The sequence below is a fragment of the Drosophila subpulchrella genome, chromosome X, assembly GCF_014743375.2.
Source record: "Drosophila subpulchrella strain 33 F10 #4 breed RU33 chromosome X, RU_Dsub_v1.1 Primary Assembly, whole genome shotgun sequence".
NCBI classification, from domain to species: Eukaryota; Metazoa; Arthropoda; class Insecta; order Diptera; family Drosophilidae; genus Drosophila; species Drosophila subpulchrella.
Window position 1 is genome coordinate 15,302,246 of NC_050613.1, and position 18,209 is coordinate 15,320,454.

The following is an 18,209-nucleotide window of genomic DNA, read 5'->3' on the forward strand; positions in this document are numbered from 1 at the left end:
GCAAGTATATACCTAGATTTAAATTAAAGAATGATATACTTATATACTAATGAACTCGCCGCCCATATATGTCAAAAAACCAAGATATAAATGTAAAATGCTCAACGTTTTAAATATATTTATATATTATATACAATTTATCGATGTTCAATTATGGACTTTTTAAATTATTCTTCAACAATGTGGCGTTATAGGGTATTAAAAAAAAGGGTTTACAATTAATAACATTGGATTTAATGAATTCATACATAAACTAAGACTACTAAAAACGAGGTCAAGTGAGGGATGCCACTTTGACAAAGACAAAAGAACTTTTAACTACGTTATGTTAAACATACAATAAAATATCTGAGCTATACGAAATAGATAATAAGCAATCATTAGACTAGATGCAACACTTAAGTACTGAATATCGAGACTTGGGGTGTCACAAAAGTCTCTAGAGATTTTAGTTTGAAAATCTGGGAGAAAAAAATCCATTAGTTTAAGATGTTTTTTTTTGTATGCGCTAAGGAACAATTTGAGTTATGATTCGGAAGAGATTTGTACGAGAAATTCCTGAGTTATTCTCTACTTTTTTAGAGCCTCTATAACCGCTGCATGTCCACCGCGCTCCGCGTAGTCCAAGGCTGTCAGCCCCAGCATGTCCTTCTCGTTGGTATTCTCGAAATAGGGCAGAACATATTGCACCACCTCCGGGAAACCATGCAGCGCTGCCACATGCAGGGCCGTCCTGCCCGAAGGATCCGCCTGGGCGAGATCGGCACCGGCATATTGATAGGACTTCAGCCTGACCAACGATCCTCGAGCAGCTGCCGCGCACAGCTGCTCGCCAACCGCTCGCGAAGATCCGGTCAGGTGGGCGCCACAATTGATGAGCAGCTGGATAATCTCGTGGCTATCGGTTGACACGGCCTCCAGCAGCGGAGTGCGATCATAGCGGTCCCTCACATGCACGGACACTCCATTCTGTAGAAGGTACTTCACGATCTCCACGTTGCCCAGCTGACAGGCCAAGTGCAAGGCAGTCCGCTGGTCATGATTCGTGCCCGATAAATCGGCACCATAGGCCTTCAGATTATTAATCTTTTTGGGATCACCCTCTGCCACAGCGGCATTTATCATCGCCGGAAAGAGGGTTTCGCCCAGCTGATCCAGTTCCTGCGGCGAAGATAAGTGCAATGATCTGGCCACCGCATCCACCAGGTCGTAGTCCTCCATCTTTGGAGCCTTCAAGGAGGTCAGTTCGCCCCTTATGTTTGACTGCATCATCTGAGAAAAGAAATCATATTAAAATATATGTATATACTTTAAAAATATATAAATAACCCCAAATTACCTCCTTCTTGACCTCCAGTGACCACTCCTCCTTGCCGATCACATAGGCCAGCTTGGACAGCGCCGCCTCGGGCGTCATATCGAAGCCGGGAATCACGCCCACATCGCAGAGCACCTTGCCCGTATCATAGATCTCCGCCACTGTTCCATTGGGACACTGCGTACAATTGATGATGATCACGCCCCGCTCGGCGGCCGCCCGCAGTTCATCGATCAGATCCTTTCGGTTCGATGGGATATTACCAGATCCGAACGATTGCAGGACAACACCTCGAATTGGCGGCGCCAGGAATGCCCGAAATGTGGAGTGCGAAATGCTGGGAAAGATTCGCAACAAACCCACATTCTCATCTAGATTTAAGTGAACGCTGAACCTTTCTATGCTGCACGGCCGAAAGATCAGACGATAGTCCACATTCACATCGATGCCGATCCTCGCCAGCGGTGGCACATTCGGTGAATCGAAGGCATCCAGGGCATTCGAGCTGACCTTCACCGTTCGATTGCCGCGCATCAACTTGTGCCCAAAGAAGATGCAAACCTCCGGAATCACATAGTTGCCGGCTATAATCAATGCTGAGGTAAAATTGTCCTTGCCATCGGTTCGCGTCTCGAAGATTGGAATTTGGGAGCCCGTGATGATCACCGTCTTGCCCAGGTTCTCCAGCATGAAGGACAATGCAGAGGCTGTGTAGGAAAGTGTGTCGGTGCCATGGAGCACCACAAAACCATCGAAGAACTCGTAGGATTGCTGGAAAATATAAAAAATATTATTATTTTTAGGAAAAGGATTTATTAGAAAACTATAAAGTACCTGAATATCGCTGGCTATTCTGGCCCAATCGTTCATCGTCATATTGCTGCTGTCCAGCAGAGGTGTGTATTCCGTGATCTGGTAAATAATCCTACGATCCACGCCCTGAACGAAGGGCAGAACTAGCGGAGCCATCGATGCAGATGCTCCAAAGCGACGCAAAGCGTAGTCCTCGTCGTGAATGTTGGGATATTTGCGAATACTTCGCACCAGGGCATTGGGAATGGGAGCCAGCACTGAAATGGTTAACAAAATATTGTTAAAGATACATAAATATACAATTTAAGGCCTTAAATTACCTATCCAATTCGCAATGCTATTTTTTAAATATATTCCCTCTAATATCGGCACTTTTATACATTTTTATCATGTCCTTAAAACATAGTTCGTGGCATTCTTAAGGACTTTGTAAGGAAAGTGCGTCCTTCAGCAAATTTAATACGTGAGTTTTATGACTTCTTGACTTTCTGTCATCATTATCAAAGAATTTATATTAAAGTGCAACACTAAAAACAACTTTTGTCATTAAGAGATAAGTTGATTTCCTAGAAAATATAATTAAAGCTTTATAAATATTTATATATTTTCTACGTATTAGTGCATTTTTGTTAACATTTGCTTCTTTTGCTTCTTTGATATAAAAACAAGAAACCTGATTCAATTTCATCAGCTTTTGCGTCATTTAAAGATTAACTTTTAAAACATATTATAAGGATCTACGCTTTATATGTCAATCAATATTATTTAAACTAGACCTTATCGCAAATTAAACTATTAATCAGTCAGTGTTAAAATAATTGATTGTCACGCTTCGTGTATTCAATGTTTGTTTTATTGAAATCCTAATTAGAATACGTAATACCAACAAATAAATAATATTACTCAATATTTGTAGACATCAACAAGCGGCAAACTGTTGATCACATATAACTTGCATTCAATGAGTGCCTACTTGTAAATACAACCTGTAAATGTTATGGGAAATACCTAGGTGTGATACTTAAGTGCAAATAAACTTAGTTGCGTACAATAAATTATCTTAATTTTTTACCTTATCTCCTAGCAAATAAAGCCTGTCATCCTCAATTCAATCAAACTATTATTTAGGTGTATGGCAAAAATGTAACACTATCTTATCTAGGTTTTTTTTTTGGAGGCTCCGGTCTCTTGGTTATAAAAATACAATATATCATAAGATATGATATCTAGTTAGATTGTGGTTTCCGGATTTCTTTTTCCTTTTTGTTTCCTTTGGTTTCAACTTATGATATTAAAATATACAAAATTAAATACCACAAATTACAAATTTATGTATAAGCATTAAAAATAAAATGTTCTTTTAATCTTCAAAATAAATCAAATCAAGTTAATGAATTATAATGACTCCGAATATTGTTAAAATAAGTACTTATGATTTATAACCTATCAAAATATCATTAAGTACTATTATATTATATTAAATCCCAATAGTTATTGGTGGGGTGTTTACCATTCCGTTCGTTGCGCACCATTCCGATGGTTCCGCCCGTATAGATGACCTTTACTCGGGCTTCCTTCACATCCTGGGCCATCAGCTTCCCGTCACTTTTGTTTCGCCGGATGGTGGGACTCGGCAGAGTGGGTGATGCCGGGGGCATACTCTTGTCCAGCGAGGTTAGCCTCTCATGACCATTGGTCTTCAGGGTGGGAATCGCCGTTCCGTTCGCGGCCATGGCTCACTTGATAGTAACAAATAAGTACGGAATTCGGTATACGGACTAGGGAGCACCGGTTGCGATTTCGCCTTATCACTAGATTATTAGTTGGCTTCGTTACGGGGCGTAAATAGAAAATCCATTAACAAACCGTGCCTTTGATTTTTTATTTGGCCAGCTCGTTATCGGTTAAATCCGGATCGAATATAATAATAATTCGCGGGGGTTCGACGATATAGCACGTGGTTTCCGAGTTCTTTCGTAAAGGAAATTGAAACTAAAAGTCCAAAACACTACGGCGCAATCGTTTATATAGATAACCACACAAGACGTTGGCCCATGACGTATATGACTAATCTAATGAAATTCAAATGAAATTCCGCTGATAACTATATTTTGACCATAAATAAATACGCATCAGCTGGGCGACTATCGATAGACGTGTTCGTTCGCGTTTTATTTCAAATTTTCATGGTAATTTTTATTAAAATTTGAAAAGTAAATCCTGTACTGTTTCACAGTTTATTTTAACACCATAAGTATCATCTATTTGTTCGCCTTCACTACTTTTCTATATATAGAACTAATCTCTCTGCTTTCTGTATTGATTTGTTTACACTTTCTAAGGGTTTTCTAACGATTTGGTAATGCTGTATTGGGCGTTGCCAGATCAACGGATATCGATACATGGTAAAAGCTAGAAAAAAGCTAACAGCTGTTTAAAAAAAATTAAACTTATGGAACTAAATTGTTGTATTTCTTACGAATTATAGAATTATAGAATTATAAAAGTCTTTGATCCATTTTAAATTACAAGTTTATCAGGATTGCTGCAGAAATTACTTTAGCGCTAAGTCGTGTAAAATGTACATTGCATGTTTTATAAACTAGAAAAATTATCTACTCATAAAATAATATATAATATAAGATAAATTTACCCAATACAATATATTTTTTGTAAAATTGAAAAGTATTCACCATTGGCTAAAAATTTCCGAAACACAGTGGGAATACTTTTTGAGTGTTTTTAATAAATAATACTATTTGAACCTTTCCTACTTTCTATTGTCTATGTCTATAATAATTTGTATGTATAACATTTAAAATATTCCATGACATTGTGGTTTCATAATGCATTTGTATTAATCTTAAGATATCAATAATCTCTACCAAAAGTTATTCCTCAAAAAAAGCTAGAATACTAATATCCATCACTCTGGCAGCCCAAGTTTTTTTTTAGAAGTCTGGCAGCTTTCTAGCCCCGTTATGCTTGGCGGTAAAATTCCAAAGCAAGAAAAGAAAAATGAAAACAACTTGTGGTTTGTGGAAATATTGGTGTGAACGATCTAAGCGTCGGTTTAATGAAATTGATTATGGAATATATTTGGATAAAGACTCGGTAAGGACTATAGCTCGTTGTGGGCGTGGGTGGCGGGCAAATGGGGCTGCAAATCCCGCCAAAAATCGGCACGCTGTTGCAATAACTCATTTTCCAGCTGGAAAATGGATGTGGAATCCTCGATCTTGGTGCCCAAGCGGGCATATTCCACTGGATAACTGGAAGCAGGGCTCCAGTTGGGCAAATGGAAGCTGGCATTCCTGGGATTCGGATTGCTATGAGGAGGAACACCATTAGTTGCGGTCTTAAAATCAGGTATATTATATTGGAACCTACCCGGTTTCCGCAAAGCTAACCCACAAATTGAGCATCAATTTGCGGAGTTCCAGATCTTTCTGGGTCGGAACAGCACTGACAAAAAGCTCCCGACCAATGGGGAATAAATACTGGAGCTCCTCCGCATGACACGTGCCGTAGAACTCATTCCGGCCGCCCTTGAAAATCTCCGTAAAGCTGGCGGCGCCCTTGTGATCGAACAGATAGACATATGTGGGGGCCACGCCCTCTTGGGACACCCGGAGGCGTAAGTATTCATCAATTCCCGCCACAAACCATCCATCCGAAATTAGCTAAAATTAAAATTTACATAATCATATGATAATATTAATACATTGTTTCCAATTCCCACTTACATCGGTCAAATTCTGGTGATTCACTTTATCGTAATCATGGCCCGCCTTGAAGTAAAAGCTCTCGATGCGCTGCGTTATCCTCTGCCGAACGGAATCCTCGTGGTGATCGTAGTTTAGAACGACGGGCAGAACCTGGTCAAACTGGGACTTGAACTCGTCCAAAAGCTGGGGAAGATTGATCAGGGCGGCCGTCTTCAACAGACCCTCTTCGGCGGTGGCGCCCACAAGGAGTGGCAGTGCCAATCCATGAGGCCTTAGCGCCTGGCGAGGTGGCACAGTAAGAAAGGCATCCTCGTGCTCCGGTTCGATCACTGGTGGGAAAGGTATCATTGGGTCAAAATCCCAGACCTGCAAAAAAACAGAAGTTCGATGTCATGCTTCGGTTTTCCCTTCACCTAATTTGTTTAATAACAACTTAAAAGGTTTCATTGTACTATCCCTTAGTCAATATCGCATCAAATTTTAGCACAAAGCTCACAAAAGTTCAGCTATTGGCACATACATACTTATACATGTATACAATACTTTGTTAGATATAACAAAAGTATTGTAACAATAGTTGATCTATGGTAACTTTTGTTATTTATAAAACTCATATTCAAATGGGTAAAACTTAAAACTTGATGTATCATTTACATTCACATTTAAAAGGAAGAAATATGAATTCAAGAAATATAAAAATCTTCTAAGCATTATCTTCTTGACCTTGAAGAACTTGTTACCTTAATTCTATAAATTTTTACCGTTTAAAAACTTTTTAAATTCACTAAATTAATTAAATTCCAATCATTTTAAAGGGGGACAACTTACAAACATGTCGTATAAGGAGGCCACGATGTCCTCGGCTGGCCTCTGGCGCAGGCACTCCAGTTTTTCCGGCCATTCTCCGGCGGATTCGCAGCCCACCAACTCTGCCAACTTGGTGGCCCTTCCAGCGGCCACTCCCTTATGAGCAGGCTGCGCCCAGGGATTGAAATAAGTTCCGGATTGGGCGATGCCACGATGCAGTAAGCCGCGTGACTTCTCCGACAGCATGTGATAGGTGACACTGGCGCCTCCAGCGCTCTCGCCAAAGACTGTAACACTATTTGGATCACCGCCAAAGGATGCGATATTCTCACGAACCCAGCGCAGGACCTCCAGTTGATCCTTTAAGCCATTGTTACCGGGACAATCCAGCGTCTCCGTGCTAAGGAAACCCAAGGGTCCCAATCGGAAGTTGGCCGAAATCAAGACGATGTCGTGATCCAGAAGAAAGTCCGGACCGTAAAAGCTGCTAATACCGGAGCCACACTGCCATCCGCCGCCATGGAACCACACCATCACGGGCAAGGAACCATTATTCCTTGGCCTCTCCGGCGTGTAAACATTTAGATATAGACAATCCTCGGAACCCTCGATAATCATGTCGCGACGGAAGGGATCCCGCTGCAGGCAGATGGGTGCATCTTTGATGGCCAAACGTTCGCCCTCCCAGGAGGCCTTTGCGACGGGCGCACGGAAACGTAAATCCCCGAGTGGTGGCTCTGCATAAGGGACACCCATGAATGCCCGCATGTGCCGACCATTGTGGGTGGTCAAATGGCGTCCAATCAACCAGCCGCCGTGGGACAAACGTACATGCAGACTCTGCGAGTTGCGTCCATCGCTCCACTGGACCAAAATGCACAGCAGAATCACCAGACCAATCGACCATGGGCCAGCGTTTCTTGTCATCGTATCCCCGCGCTTGAAGTTCGACTTCAGACTGATTTCGCTGCTGCAGTAGTTTTAAGATTACACCATCATCATATAGCCAGCAATCTCAGTAGGCCAGCTTCCGAAGCGAACTTGTTTAGCGAACTTGTTTACTTAGCTCATTAATTTTGCCTATTTTTGATAGCCTTAACGGAGTGTTTTAAATATGGTAAGCATTTCGAAAACTCTATGTTTTTTAATTCAATGATTATGATCTATTTTCTATCTTGGAAAAACTAATCAAATCGCTTCCTTTCAGACATACATTTTGAAAAGAAAACTCATTTTAATTTATTTGTTTAAGTTCTTAAAATTATCTGGTATAAGTTTACTGATAACATATTTTCTTAATTATAGGAAATAATATTACTTGTGGCAGGGTATGCAAATGCCGAAGTGCGCGGATCGAAATATTTTTTGCCACTTAGCAGCGTAATCAGCATCAACATCGGCAACAGCACCACATCAAGCATCGACATCAATTTCTGATGTTTAAGTTTCGTTTTGGAACACTGCGCAAATTTGGTCAAATCAAGCCGAAAACCGTGGTTTCAGATGTGTAAATCAGGCAATTTCGCACTGTTTTTTAATTTATTATCATGATATTATTACCCGCGAGTGAATTTCTGCAAAATAAATACAATTTTGAAAGAGATCACTTAGTGGGTAGAGCTATAATCTCATCTAATTATATTACTCAATCTGTTTATTGACAGGTTTGTTAAACCTTATCTATCTGATGGATGTATCAATCTATTATTATAATACAGCGGTCGGCACGGAAAACAACGACATTTTATCTTTAATTTGTGAGTGGCGACGTTATACGTGTGCTGGCAGAGGAAGAGCAGAGCTATTTCCTATGCCCGCTTAATGGGACGCTGCCGACCGCTGGTATAAAGCTTCGAAATTTGATGAAATGGAGACGTCCTTATATGAAAATATTTACCCATGTTTTAAAATGATGGAACATGTAAGTACCTATTTTTATAAATATTTATGCAATCATTTGCTTTTGTCATTTTAAATTTTATTAACCTTATACTCTTAAGTATATTTGTGGGAACTTTTTTATTTTTTATTTATTATCCAAGGGGATCTTCTCTATTGCCTTGTCATATTTTGGTGATTAATGTTTATATATTTTTTATATCTATCTTTGTTCATCTGATCCCAGTGTCTGCGTCTTAATGACTTAATGTGGTTATCGTTGGTCTGTGAATGACTTTGCATAATCAGTGGGGAACACGCGAACGATACTACAACTTTCCTAGTTTGAAATGGTGTTATAACGATCCTAGCTTTGGCCTTGGATCGGTCTAAGAATTCTAAGCAATCGAAAGAATTTGTAAGCACTCAGAAAAATATAATTTTGATTAAATCTTAGAAAATTATATATCCCAATTTTTTGGAATGTTAGTTAGTTCTTATCACAAAACTAGACTGTGCCTGCAATTAACATGAATGAAATTATATACCCCTGCAGTTTAAACTATATCATGGAGTTATCATGCAATTCCAAAATCTTTAAATAATTTTGTACCTCAAATATAAGTTAATCAAAAACAACGAAGCTTTAATTTTCCGATCGTTCCTATGTCAGCTATATAATTCACTGGGTCGGAAACGTCTCCTTCATTACGTTGCAAACTTCTTATTGAAAGAGTATACAAATTGCCTAAAACACTTGGGTCTATTTCTAAGCTAAAGCAAATACGTTATGTGATATTTTTTGAGTGTGGCAAAACCCTATAATGCGAGAGCACCAACGATGAAGAAATCTGCTAATTTACATTTTTACGAATTCATCTGAGCGTTTTTATGAACATGAAAAACATGTGCCGGTGAGTCGAGCCCACCAAATAAATGTACATACATATATATCAAAAAAAAAAAAAAAAACAAAATAAAACCCGAAACTTGAAAGTTGTTAAAGCAGAATAAAAATGCGGCGGGGAGATGAACTGACCCGAGATGAAATGCGATGTGAGATGAAGAAGCGCACTTAAAAAATGCCTTTGCATGCCGAAAAATGCCGTCGAGCTAATAGGACCCTTTGAAGTTACCACGGAGAGAGAGCCGCTGATGAGGTAAAAAATTACATAACTGGGGAATTTCTAATAGAGCTCGTCATGGCACACAACTTTCCTTTCGAACGGAGGCCCTTTTTTAATTCATAACCTGACTTGAACTTACCTTCTTTTTTTTTTTTTGAAACTAATATGCGACGCAGACATGATATGCTGCACCACCCCGAAATCACCTTTCTATTGCCATCCTGACAAATGTCCAGACCGGGCACACAGATTCATTTAGCTGCAAACAATTTTAATCCACTTGAGTGCCAATTTATCAGCCGGCAAGCAAGCAAACAAACAAGCCAAACCAAATTGATATGTGTTACCAAGTAACTATATATCTGGTTGCATATGGAGATGGGCAGTGGTGACTGGGGATGACTCAAGGACTTAATTCATATCCCTTGTCCAGCCGAAAAATAAATCATAAATGCTTACTTTGTGACCCACAACCGGTTATTCGACTAGGTTTTCTTCAAAGAGTACCTTAAACCGGTCCACAAATCACTTTACTCAAAACCTCATATGTGTAAAATGGTAATATTACGACTTGCTGTCAAATCTAGTTATTTGTTTATATTAAATGCGTACCTGGTCTTGGAAGTTCAATGATTTTATAAAGCTATAATTCCATATGCATTTCGGAAAATATGATCTTAAGGGACCCTCTTTATTTATTTGCTCCAACAACCAGTGTTTAAAATTTTACCTAAAAACCTTTATGATTTTAAGACACTTTCATTTTATTTAAACATATTTTCGATTTAAATTTGTTCAATTTTGGGGTTAAAAAAGGGGAAAACTCTTGGGGTTGACAAGAAACCCTTTTTTTTCGTTTGGGGCAAAGGTGTAAAGGGGATTTGCTGCCCAACAGCGAAATTGAAAATGATTTATTGAAGGTGAAATATTTATTGTTGTTTTTTCTTTCGTACATGATTGTTGTGCGCTGCGTTTTGGTTTTGTTTCCACAGTAAACAATGGCTATGCGGCATCTTTTGAATTCTTTCCACCTCCTTCGACCGAAAAAGTGAAATAATTATTAACAAAAACAAGCGGCAAACATGGAACAACAGATGCTCAGAAGGAGGATGAGGAGAAAAAATCCTCATCCCTTCCGTAAATATTTATTTATTCTGCGTTTTGGGTCAATTCCTCTGGTTTCATTTAATTAAAAAGAAAAGCCAACTCGCGAGGCATAATATCCAAAAAAAAAAAAAAAAAAAAAATAAAAGCAGGAAAAGGGAATATAAATATCCAGTCACATGCATGGATATCTGGGTGTCCTTTTTGGCTGCCGCCCGGCTTGTCCTGGTATTTACTTAGGATCAGGTGGTGAGCACCCATCCCAACGCCGATTTTTCACAACAATGCCAAGAAGCCGCCGCGGCAGGCGAAGCCAAAATTTCAATTTCGCGGTTGCTGCATATTTTCCCAGCCTTTACTTCTCTCCACTTTGCTTTTGACTTTGCCAACAAGGGACAAGCCACTTTCGGCAATGGAATTTAAACGAATTTTTAAACAGGCCAAGTCGCCCAGCATCACCCCCTCCGATTTTCCATGCCCATCTCAACTTTAAAGCCACCCGAAAAAAAAACAGAAGCAGGACAGAGAGCTTAAGCGATAATTGGCCACTAGGAAATGTCGATGATGTTGAATCGGGAAATGCAAATTGCCAATGTCCGGAACGGACTTATCCGCCTAAGTCCAATAACCCAAAATAAAAAAAAAAACTTTTCCTATGGGCTTAGGTCGTGGTGACCTGACATGGATCAGTTTAAGCGTTCCAAGTCGGAGCCAACAAATTGATATGCAGCAGATGTTGCCAGGTTTACATCCATAATAGTAATAATAATCAGAGCCCAGGGAGAGTTTATGGCGAGTTACCAAGAAGTTTGAATACGCTATCCTAAGGAAAAAATAAGTACTTAATATTATGATACTTTTTCTCAAAAATCTCTTTTGAATGTCATTTTAGGTGCCTAAAAGTATGCAGTGAAAAAAGTTCAGTCGTGTTTTTGAACGATTCGATGGTACTTTTGAGTTTAAAATATAGTGTTGCATACTTTTAGGCGCCGACAAAGAGGCATTCTAAAGTGAACCACAGCGATTTGTGTGACATCCCCGATTATTTGTATATTTCACTGTCGAAACCGAAGACTTAAATATATAAATAGTCTTAAACTGTCTTAGACTGTCTTAATTTCAGGAAATATTGATATGAAGTTCGATTCAGAAAGTATTACATACAACCTACTTTCCCCTTTTGATGGGTAGTGTATGTATGTTTAGGAAAATATCAAAATAAAGAGCAGCTTAGGATTCGGAGTCAGATTCTCAGAGTCAGAGAATGTGGATGTGGATGTCGAAGCCTGTCAGAGGGATTAGCTCGCCTGATTGGACACGATGTGATTAACTTGTCGTCAACGCGGTGACTTTGCCGCTGAATGAGAATCTGAATCCGACTTTTGGTTTTCCCGCTGACTGTGACGTCGACACGTTCCACGTTTCACTGGAGAAGGCACCACCCACCACCCACCACCCACTACCCACCGCCCACAACTAAACCACCACCCAAACCTCCTGTCCTTGCTAAACAAAAGTGCAAACATTGACAGACGGCTAACGAGTGAAAGAGTGTGGGTGTTTCGCAAAAAGAGTGGGTGTTGCGGAATTGCCAGGCCAAAATTAACCCATTACGCACTCCATTAACGTAGTTTGCCTATGCATGTGGGTCCCGGTTAATTAGTTGTGGCAGCTGATGCTCCACACTCCCGATATTCCAGCACATGTGTAGTTAATACAATTACCAACGGCAGACATGCGAAATGTCAGTGGCAAATTTAGTTATTCAGCTTGGTTTAATACAAATCGAATGCATCACAAAACACAGCCTCTTAAGGACAATATTTCAAAACAAGTGGGGGTAAAACAAAAGAACTTTTATGAGAAATGTGAAAAGTATAGAAAAATAGCTAAGGTGTCTAAAAGTATGCTTTGCATTATTGTTTTTCGACTTTCTTTTTACGAAACATATCACAGCCTATTTGTAGGCTCAATCAAAAAAATAGGTTAATCAAATTTTCAGAATATTGGCATGGGTTTTTAAATATTTTAAATTAAAATATCATTGGATGGTTAATGTATATAAGTGACTCATTTGATATTTATAGTTTCTTATTGCTTTATTTTAGAATCAATTTATTTGTATAAATATTTTAACACTTTGAAGGCTCAAAATGTCAAGAAAGTGGGTCAAAAAGTCTAGAAACAAGTGCATTTTTACGAAAAAGAAATAGTTCTAAAATTCATCCCAAATAAAAATTTTAAACTTTAAAAAGAAATAATTAAACCAAAATTTAAATGAGCTCATCTCTGGGATATACAATAAAAGCCAACATATATTGTTGCTTTTGTGTTGTAAGCGATTGTTTTTTTCCCTACCGTTCCCGTTTTTTTTTTTTGCCATGGAGGCCCACCTTTATATTATTTCCATTGGTTCGCTGTGCTCTTTTCAGATTCTTTCATTTCGAGTCAAGTGAATTCTCAAGTCGTTCTCTCGATTGCCGGCTGCGGATTACGCGCCAGTGCATCCGAATGCCTGGCATTTTGCATTGCCAACAATCACAACAATTGGCCAACAACCAGCGGCGAACAACCGACAACAGCCAACAACCATATTGTTGGCCATATGGCAGGCGGTATGGGTATTGCGGTCTGGGATGATCCGCCCTGTTGGCTGCCCAACAAGCCGCTAACAATCAAGTGCACAATTGCCATAAGGCCAAAAAAAGGGGGCTACGCAGTCCAGGAGACTGGGTATCCCATTAAATTGTGGTTTATGAGCGGCAATTTGGTTTGATTTACCATCAAATATTCGTTGGCATGTCAAGGAATCAACAGTTACGAGGGCCACATATTTGATTAGGCTTTAATTGATGTTAATGAGAATAAGGGAAGCCATTAATGGGCATAATATGGCGATTATGTAATGAGCCGAAACACCTTAAACAGTATTTATATTATATTAAAAGAATAAATTGTAAAAATTATCTTTAGCATTTTATCTATGCAGTGAAATGATGTCTTACCTAATCTTTAAAATCCTTTCAAATATATTTCTTATTTTCGTTTGACAAGTACTTGTACAATTTATTGGCCATTTGGCGAGGCTAATACCTAAGCTGGTTCACTTTAAAAGCTCTTGAATTTCAATCTCGGCTTGCGTTTTATGGATGGGACAGCACACGTCCGCTTCTTTATCCAATTATGAATTTTTGTCATTACGCGATGCCATGGTCATGGCAATGGCAATGGCAATTGCTGCTTCCGTCGGTTGGCACTACCCTCAAACCAGACCAAACCAAAGCAAACCATCCCATTACCATTCCCAATCCCCAATCCCATTCCCATTCCCATTGCCGTTTTCATTCCCAGGCATCTTTTCTCCCTCTGCGGCGACAAAAAACGAACGCAAAAATCTCATTATGATTTCATTTCGTTCAAATGAAGCTCTCGTGCTGGGACTCCGCTCTGGCATCCGCATCCGCAGTCCGCAGTCCACATCCGTGTCGGTGTCCTCGTCCTCGTCCTTGTCCAGCTGCCAGCGGGTGGCAGTTGCCATCCCACTTCCCCGCCCACTTTCGCATCCCACCTCCCGGTCTCATGTGTTCCTTGGCTGTCCGGCAATAGCCGCTATGGGGCACTGCAGCCAAGCCAAAGGAAGCAAAACGAGAAATATTCTAAAAATCAGGAAACGTTTTATCGTATGCTCTACCTTTCACGTTTTAAGTGTAGCCGATCCAAAAAATATCATCAAAATCAAAAAACACTAAGTCGCTTTACGTTTTTAAAATAGATGATCCAAAAAATATCATTAAAATCAAGAAACGTTTAATAGTATGCTCTAGTTTTACGTTTTTAATATAGGTTATCCAAAAAATATTATGAAAGTTAAGAAACGTTTTATTTTATGCCTTCTCTTTACGTTTTAATATAACTGATCCCAAAAATATCATCAAAATCAAGAAACGTTATTTCGTATACTCCACTTTCAACGTTTTGAATATAACTGATACCAAAAATATCATCAAAATAAGTATACTATTCTTTTTACGTTTTTATTATAGCTGATACAAAAATATCCTTAAAACCAAGATACTTTTTATCGAGTGCTCTACTTTTTCCTTTATTCTAATATAGCTAATCCAAAGATATCATTGGTTAAGAAAGGTTTATATATCTTTAGCCTTTTCTTACGAACCACTAAAACTTAACTTAACACAAAAGAAATATTCTAAAAAAAAAAAAAAGGTTAAATGGATTCATGTACTATAATAAGTGTATTAAATGCATTAAATGTTCCAAAAATATTTAATAATATCATTCCTTTTTTTAAATTCTTACCTTTAATCCTCTTTTCTTATTGTTAATCCAAAACGTATTTTTAAAAATACTATAATTTTTATTGGTATTATCATTTTTCCTCAAGTATTTTTTTATAAAGTTGTAAGATTATTATGAAAACTCGTTATGCTAAAGTTTTAAGAAGTCCAATATTATTAAAAAATATTTTTTACACCTTAATAAAAACGAATGCATTAAGATTGCAATGCAGTGAACACGTCGTAATACCCTCTGTAAGGATATGGCAGAACTTGACTCTGGCGCTGTTCCTGTTTCAGTTTTCTGTTCCTGATATTCCTGCCGCGGCTGCCGTGGACAACGGATAAGGCGATAAATTTATTTTAAAATAAAATTTACTTCCCCACTGTTGACTGCGCTTTCCCCACCCTCCAACCGCCCCATCTGCTTATTGTGCTGTTTAATTTTGTTTGCTTCTCGGGCGAGATCCTGTTTAAATATGTATTTTTTTTTTTTGCCCGCTGTCCTTGTTGTCCCCATCGTTGTTATTGTTGTACCTTCTGCTTACCTTAACGGCAAAAAAATATTGTCGTGTCCTGCCGTATTTAAATTAAAATGTTATTTATGTCGGCTGTTTGATTTCTTAACTTGGTCGCCCCTGCAACCACCACCACCTTCTATTTTTTTATACCTTGTGCTTCCAGGGACACAGGGCATTATTTTTCTTTTCTTTTTTTTCGGACCGCTTTCCTTTTGTTGTATTAGAAAGTCGCTGGGAAAGTAAGCGGCTTAGTTAGTGTTAAACGGCTGGTAGAAATTCTTGGGGGCAGGGGTATGAAAAAGGTGCGGGGAAGGTCTACTTATTGTTGCAGTGCCACTTGATATATTCACACAATTGCAATATGTTTGGGAATTTTAGGTGGAAAAAAAAATGTTTAAACTCTAAAATATGCGGAAAACCCCATTTTATGTTTATAATATTAAAGGTAATTTAAAAAAATTGATTTTTTTAATAGCTAGTCTTAGCCTACTATTAAAAAATATGTGGGAAGTGCCATATTAAGATTTTTAAACGGGCTTTGGGATTTTTAAAATTATAATATTTTTTTGTTTTATATTTGTTTAGCTAATAACTAATTTGTTGCAGTGCCACTTGGTATATTCATACAATCGCAATATGTTTGGGAGTTTTAAGTGGAAAAAAATTGTTTAAATTCTAAATTATGCGGAAAACCTCTTTTTATGTTAATAATAATATGGGTAATTTTTAAAAAATGATTTCTTTAATAGCTAGTTTTAGCCTACTATTAAAAAATATGTGGGAAGTGCCATATTAAGATTTTAAAACGGGCTTTGGGATTTTTAAAATTATAATAAGTTTTTTGTTTTATATTTGTTTAGCTAATAAATGAACTAATTTGTTGCAGTGCCACTTGATATATTCACACAATTGCAATATGTTTGAGATTTTTAGGTGCAAAAAAATTGTTTAAATTCTAAAATATGCGGAAAACCTCTTTTTATGTTTATAATAATATAGGTAATTTTTAAAAAATGATTTCTTTAATAGCTAGTTTTAGCCTACTATTAAAAAATATGTGGGAAGTGCCATATTAAGATTTTAAAACGGGCTTTGGGATTTTTAAAATTATAATATTTTTTTGTTTTATATTTGTTTAGCTTATGAATGAACTAATTTTAGCATGGGAACATCGGTTACCCAAAGTATTGATACTCTGCGGGCTTCAATTCCGAAACAAAGGTTTTCCACACACACACACACATGTCCTTCGAGAGGTTGTGTGAGTATGTGTTTGGGGGCGGCAAGTGTGCGGCTCATTTGTCAGTTCGTTCGCTTGGATAATTGTCCTGCGATAAACAAAATTAGCAGCAATTTACGCGAAAATAGCTGAATGCCTATTTGACGGGGCGAAAAGGACGAAGGACGAAGGACGACGGAGTGGAATTGGAATGGAAATGGCCAAAGAACGGCGACAAATGCCATCAGCAGCGTCATCAGCACAAAAACACACATTTTCCCGCCGTCTGTGTCTGTGTCGCTTTTTGTGGGGTAAACCTAACCCAAATTTATAGTGCCAGCCAGGATATATTCATGTGTCTCTCACGCATTTCGAAAAGGGGCTGATGTGGGGCCATAGACCGATTTGGGATGGCCGGGGCTTTGGGAAGGGATGGACCCTTCAACATTCGTTATAGTTTTGATGAGTGGCATTAATGAGTCGTCTCTGTGTCTCCGTGTCTCTGCGTTTCATTCTCGGGGGTTGGCATTAATGACACCCACACATGGCATCCAATTTGACAGTCAACACGACGACAAATTAGTGAAATCACAACTGCCACTGGAGCACCCCGTCCAAACCATTCCATTCCACTCACTAACCAAGTTAATTCCGAACGCCCATCCGGCATTAAAGTCACGCAGAAGCTAAAAAACCACTTAAAATGCCTTAGCCCAGTTCTTCGACTGCGAGATATTTGTAGAACCAAGAAAAAATAAGAGAAAAAATTGGAGAACCTTATATACATGCAAAAGTGCAACTAAAATCAATTGGTTTTTTAAATCAGTTTAAATAGTGTCTAAAAGTATGCAACAAATTTTTTGAAACTAGGAAGTCCGATAAAGATTTTTCAAAAGACGAATTTTTTACTGCATATTTTTAGACACCGTTTTAAGTGATTATTTTGGCAATGTAACCCAAAATTTGCGTTTTTCTGTTACAATTTCTAAATCCAATATAAATATTAAGTAATGTTGAATTAGTCAACAAGTTTTCAATGCTTAACAGAGGTTTTAAATTTAAAAAAAATGTCAAGAGATAGAAATTATTGTAAATCATTATGAATAATTTTTATGTAAACACCTTTAAGCATGACCTTTAAAATGGTTCAAGAAATTGTAGCACTTCCCAAGAACACCCAAAACTTGGTGTGCTTATGGGGTGTCCGCAAAAATCTTGTTATGCGACAATCTCGACGTTAAATCTGAGCCAAATTTGTTGACTGCCGGAGGCCTAACGCACCCACTTCACTCCACTTGGCCACTTTAACCCACTGTAGTTGAACCACCCCACCGTCTTGTTCGAGTCCCGGCTATCTGGAACTTGGACTCTATTAAAAATGCTTACAAATGCGCTT

At 38.4% G+C, this 18,209-nt stretch overlaps 2 protein-coding genes and 1 long non-coding RNA gene across 4 annotated transcripts in view; 1 reads left to right on the forward strand and 2 right to left on the reverse strand.

Annotated features, from left to right (window-relative positions):
• Positions 1–401: 401 nt before the first annotated feature.
• On the reverse strand, positions 402–4,436 carry LOC119557502 (L-asparaginase). Of its 2 annotated transcripts, XM_037870276.1 has the most exons (5): positions 4,003–4,436; positions 3,642–3,942; positions 2,153–2,388; positions 1,340–2,089; positions 402–1,272 (listed from the first exon to the last, which is right to left on the reverse strand). In XM_037870276.1, exons 2-5 carry the CDS (start codon positions 3,862–3,864, stop codon positions 571–573), a joined length of 1,911 nt encoding a protein of 636 aa, XP_037726204.1. In that variant the 5' UTR covers positions 3,865–3,942; positions 4,003–4,436; the 3' UTR covers positions 402–570. The 2 variants fall into 2 exon arrangements, with proteins under 2 accessions (XP_037726204.1, XP_037726203.1); XM_037870275.1 differs by having other exon boundaries at positions 3,642–4,436.
• A 739-nt stretch (positions 4,437–5,175) lies between these two features.
• Positions 5,176–7,683, reverse strand: LOC119557560 (venom carboxylesterase-6). The gene is made up of 4 exons (XM_037870346.1): positions 6,688–7,683; positions 5,878–6,225; positions 5,522–5,814; positions 5,176–5,460 (listed from the first exon to the last, which is right to left on the reverse strand). The coding sequence occupies exons 1-4, from the start codon at positions 7,591–7,593 to the stop codon at positions 5,253–5,255; spliced, it is 1,755 nt and encodes a 584-aa protein (XP_037726274.1). The 5' UTR covers positions 7,594–7,683; the 3' UTR covers positions 5,176–5,252.
• A 48-nt stretch (positions 7,684–7,731) lies between these two features.
• The window catches only part of LOC119557561, a 120,706-nt gene continuing 110,228 nt past the window's right edge, over positions 7,732–18,209 (forward strand). The window contains exons 1-2 of the long non-coding RNA XR_005220100.1: positions 7,732–8,173; positions 8,331–8,587. This is a non-coding gene — a long non-coding RNA (uncharacterized LOC119557561). The remainder of the gene's footprint in view (positions 8,174–8,330; positions 8,588–18,209) is intronic.

Coding starts and splice junctions, on each gene's coding strand:
- LOC119557560 (XM_037870346.1), bottom strand. CDS start 7,593: ATGACAAGAAACGCTGGCCCATGGTCGATTGGTCTGGTGATTCTGCTG. Junction 5,815..5,877: donor ATCACCAGAATTTGACCGAT/GTAAGTGGGAAT, acceptor TTTTAATTTTAG/CTAATTTCGGATGGATGGTT. Junction 5,461..5,521: donor GTTAGCTTTGCGGAAACCGG/GTAGGTTCCAAT, acceptor TCCTCCTCATAG/CAATCCGAATCCCAGGAATG.
- LOC119557502 (XM_037870276.1), bottom strand. CDS start 3,864: ATGGCCGCGAACGGAACGGCGATTCCCACCCTGAAGACCAATGGTCAT. Junction 2,389..3,641: donor GGTGCGCAACGAACGGAATG/GTAAACACCCCA, acceptor TAACCATTTCAG/TGCTGGCTCCCATTCCCAAT. Junction 1,273..1,339: donor CACTGGAGGTCAAGAAGGAG/GTAATTTGGGGT, acceptor TTCTTTTCTCAG/ATGATGCAGTCAAACATAAG.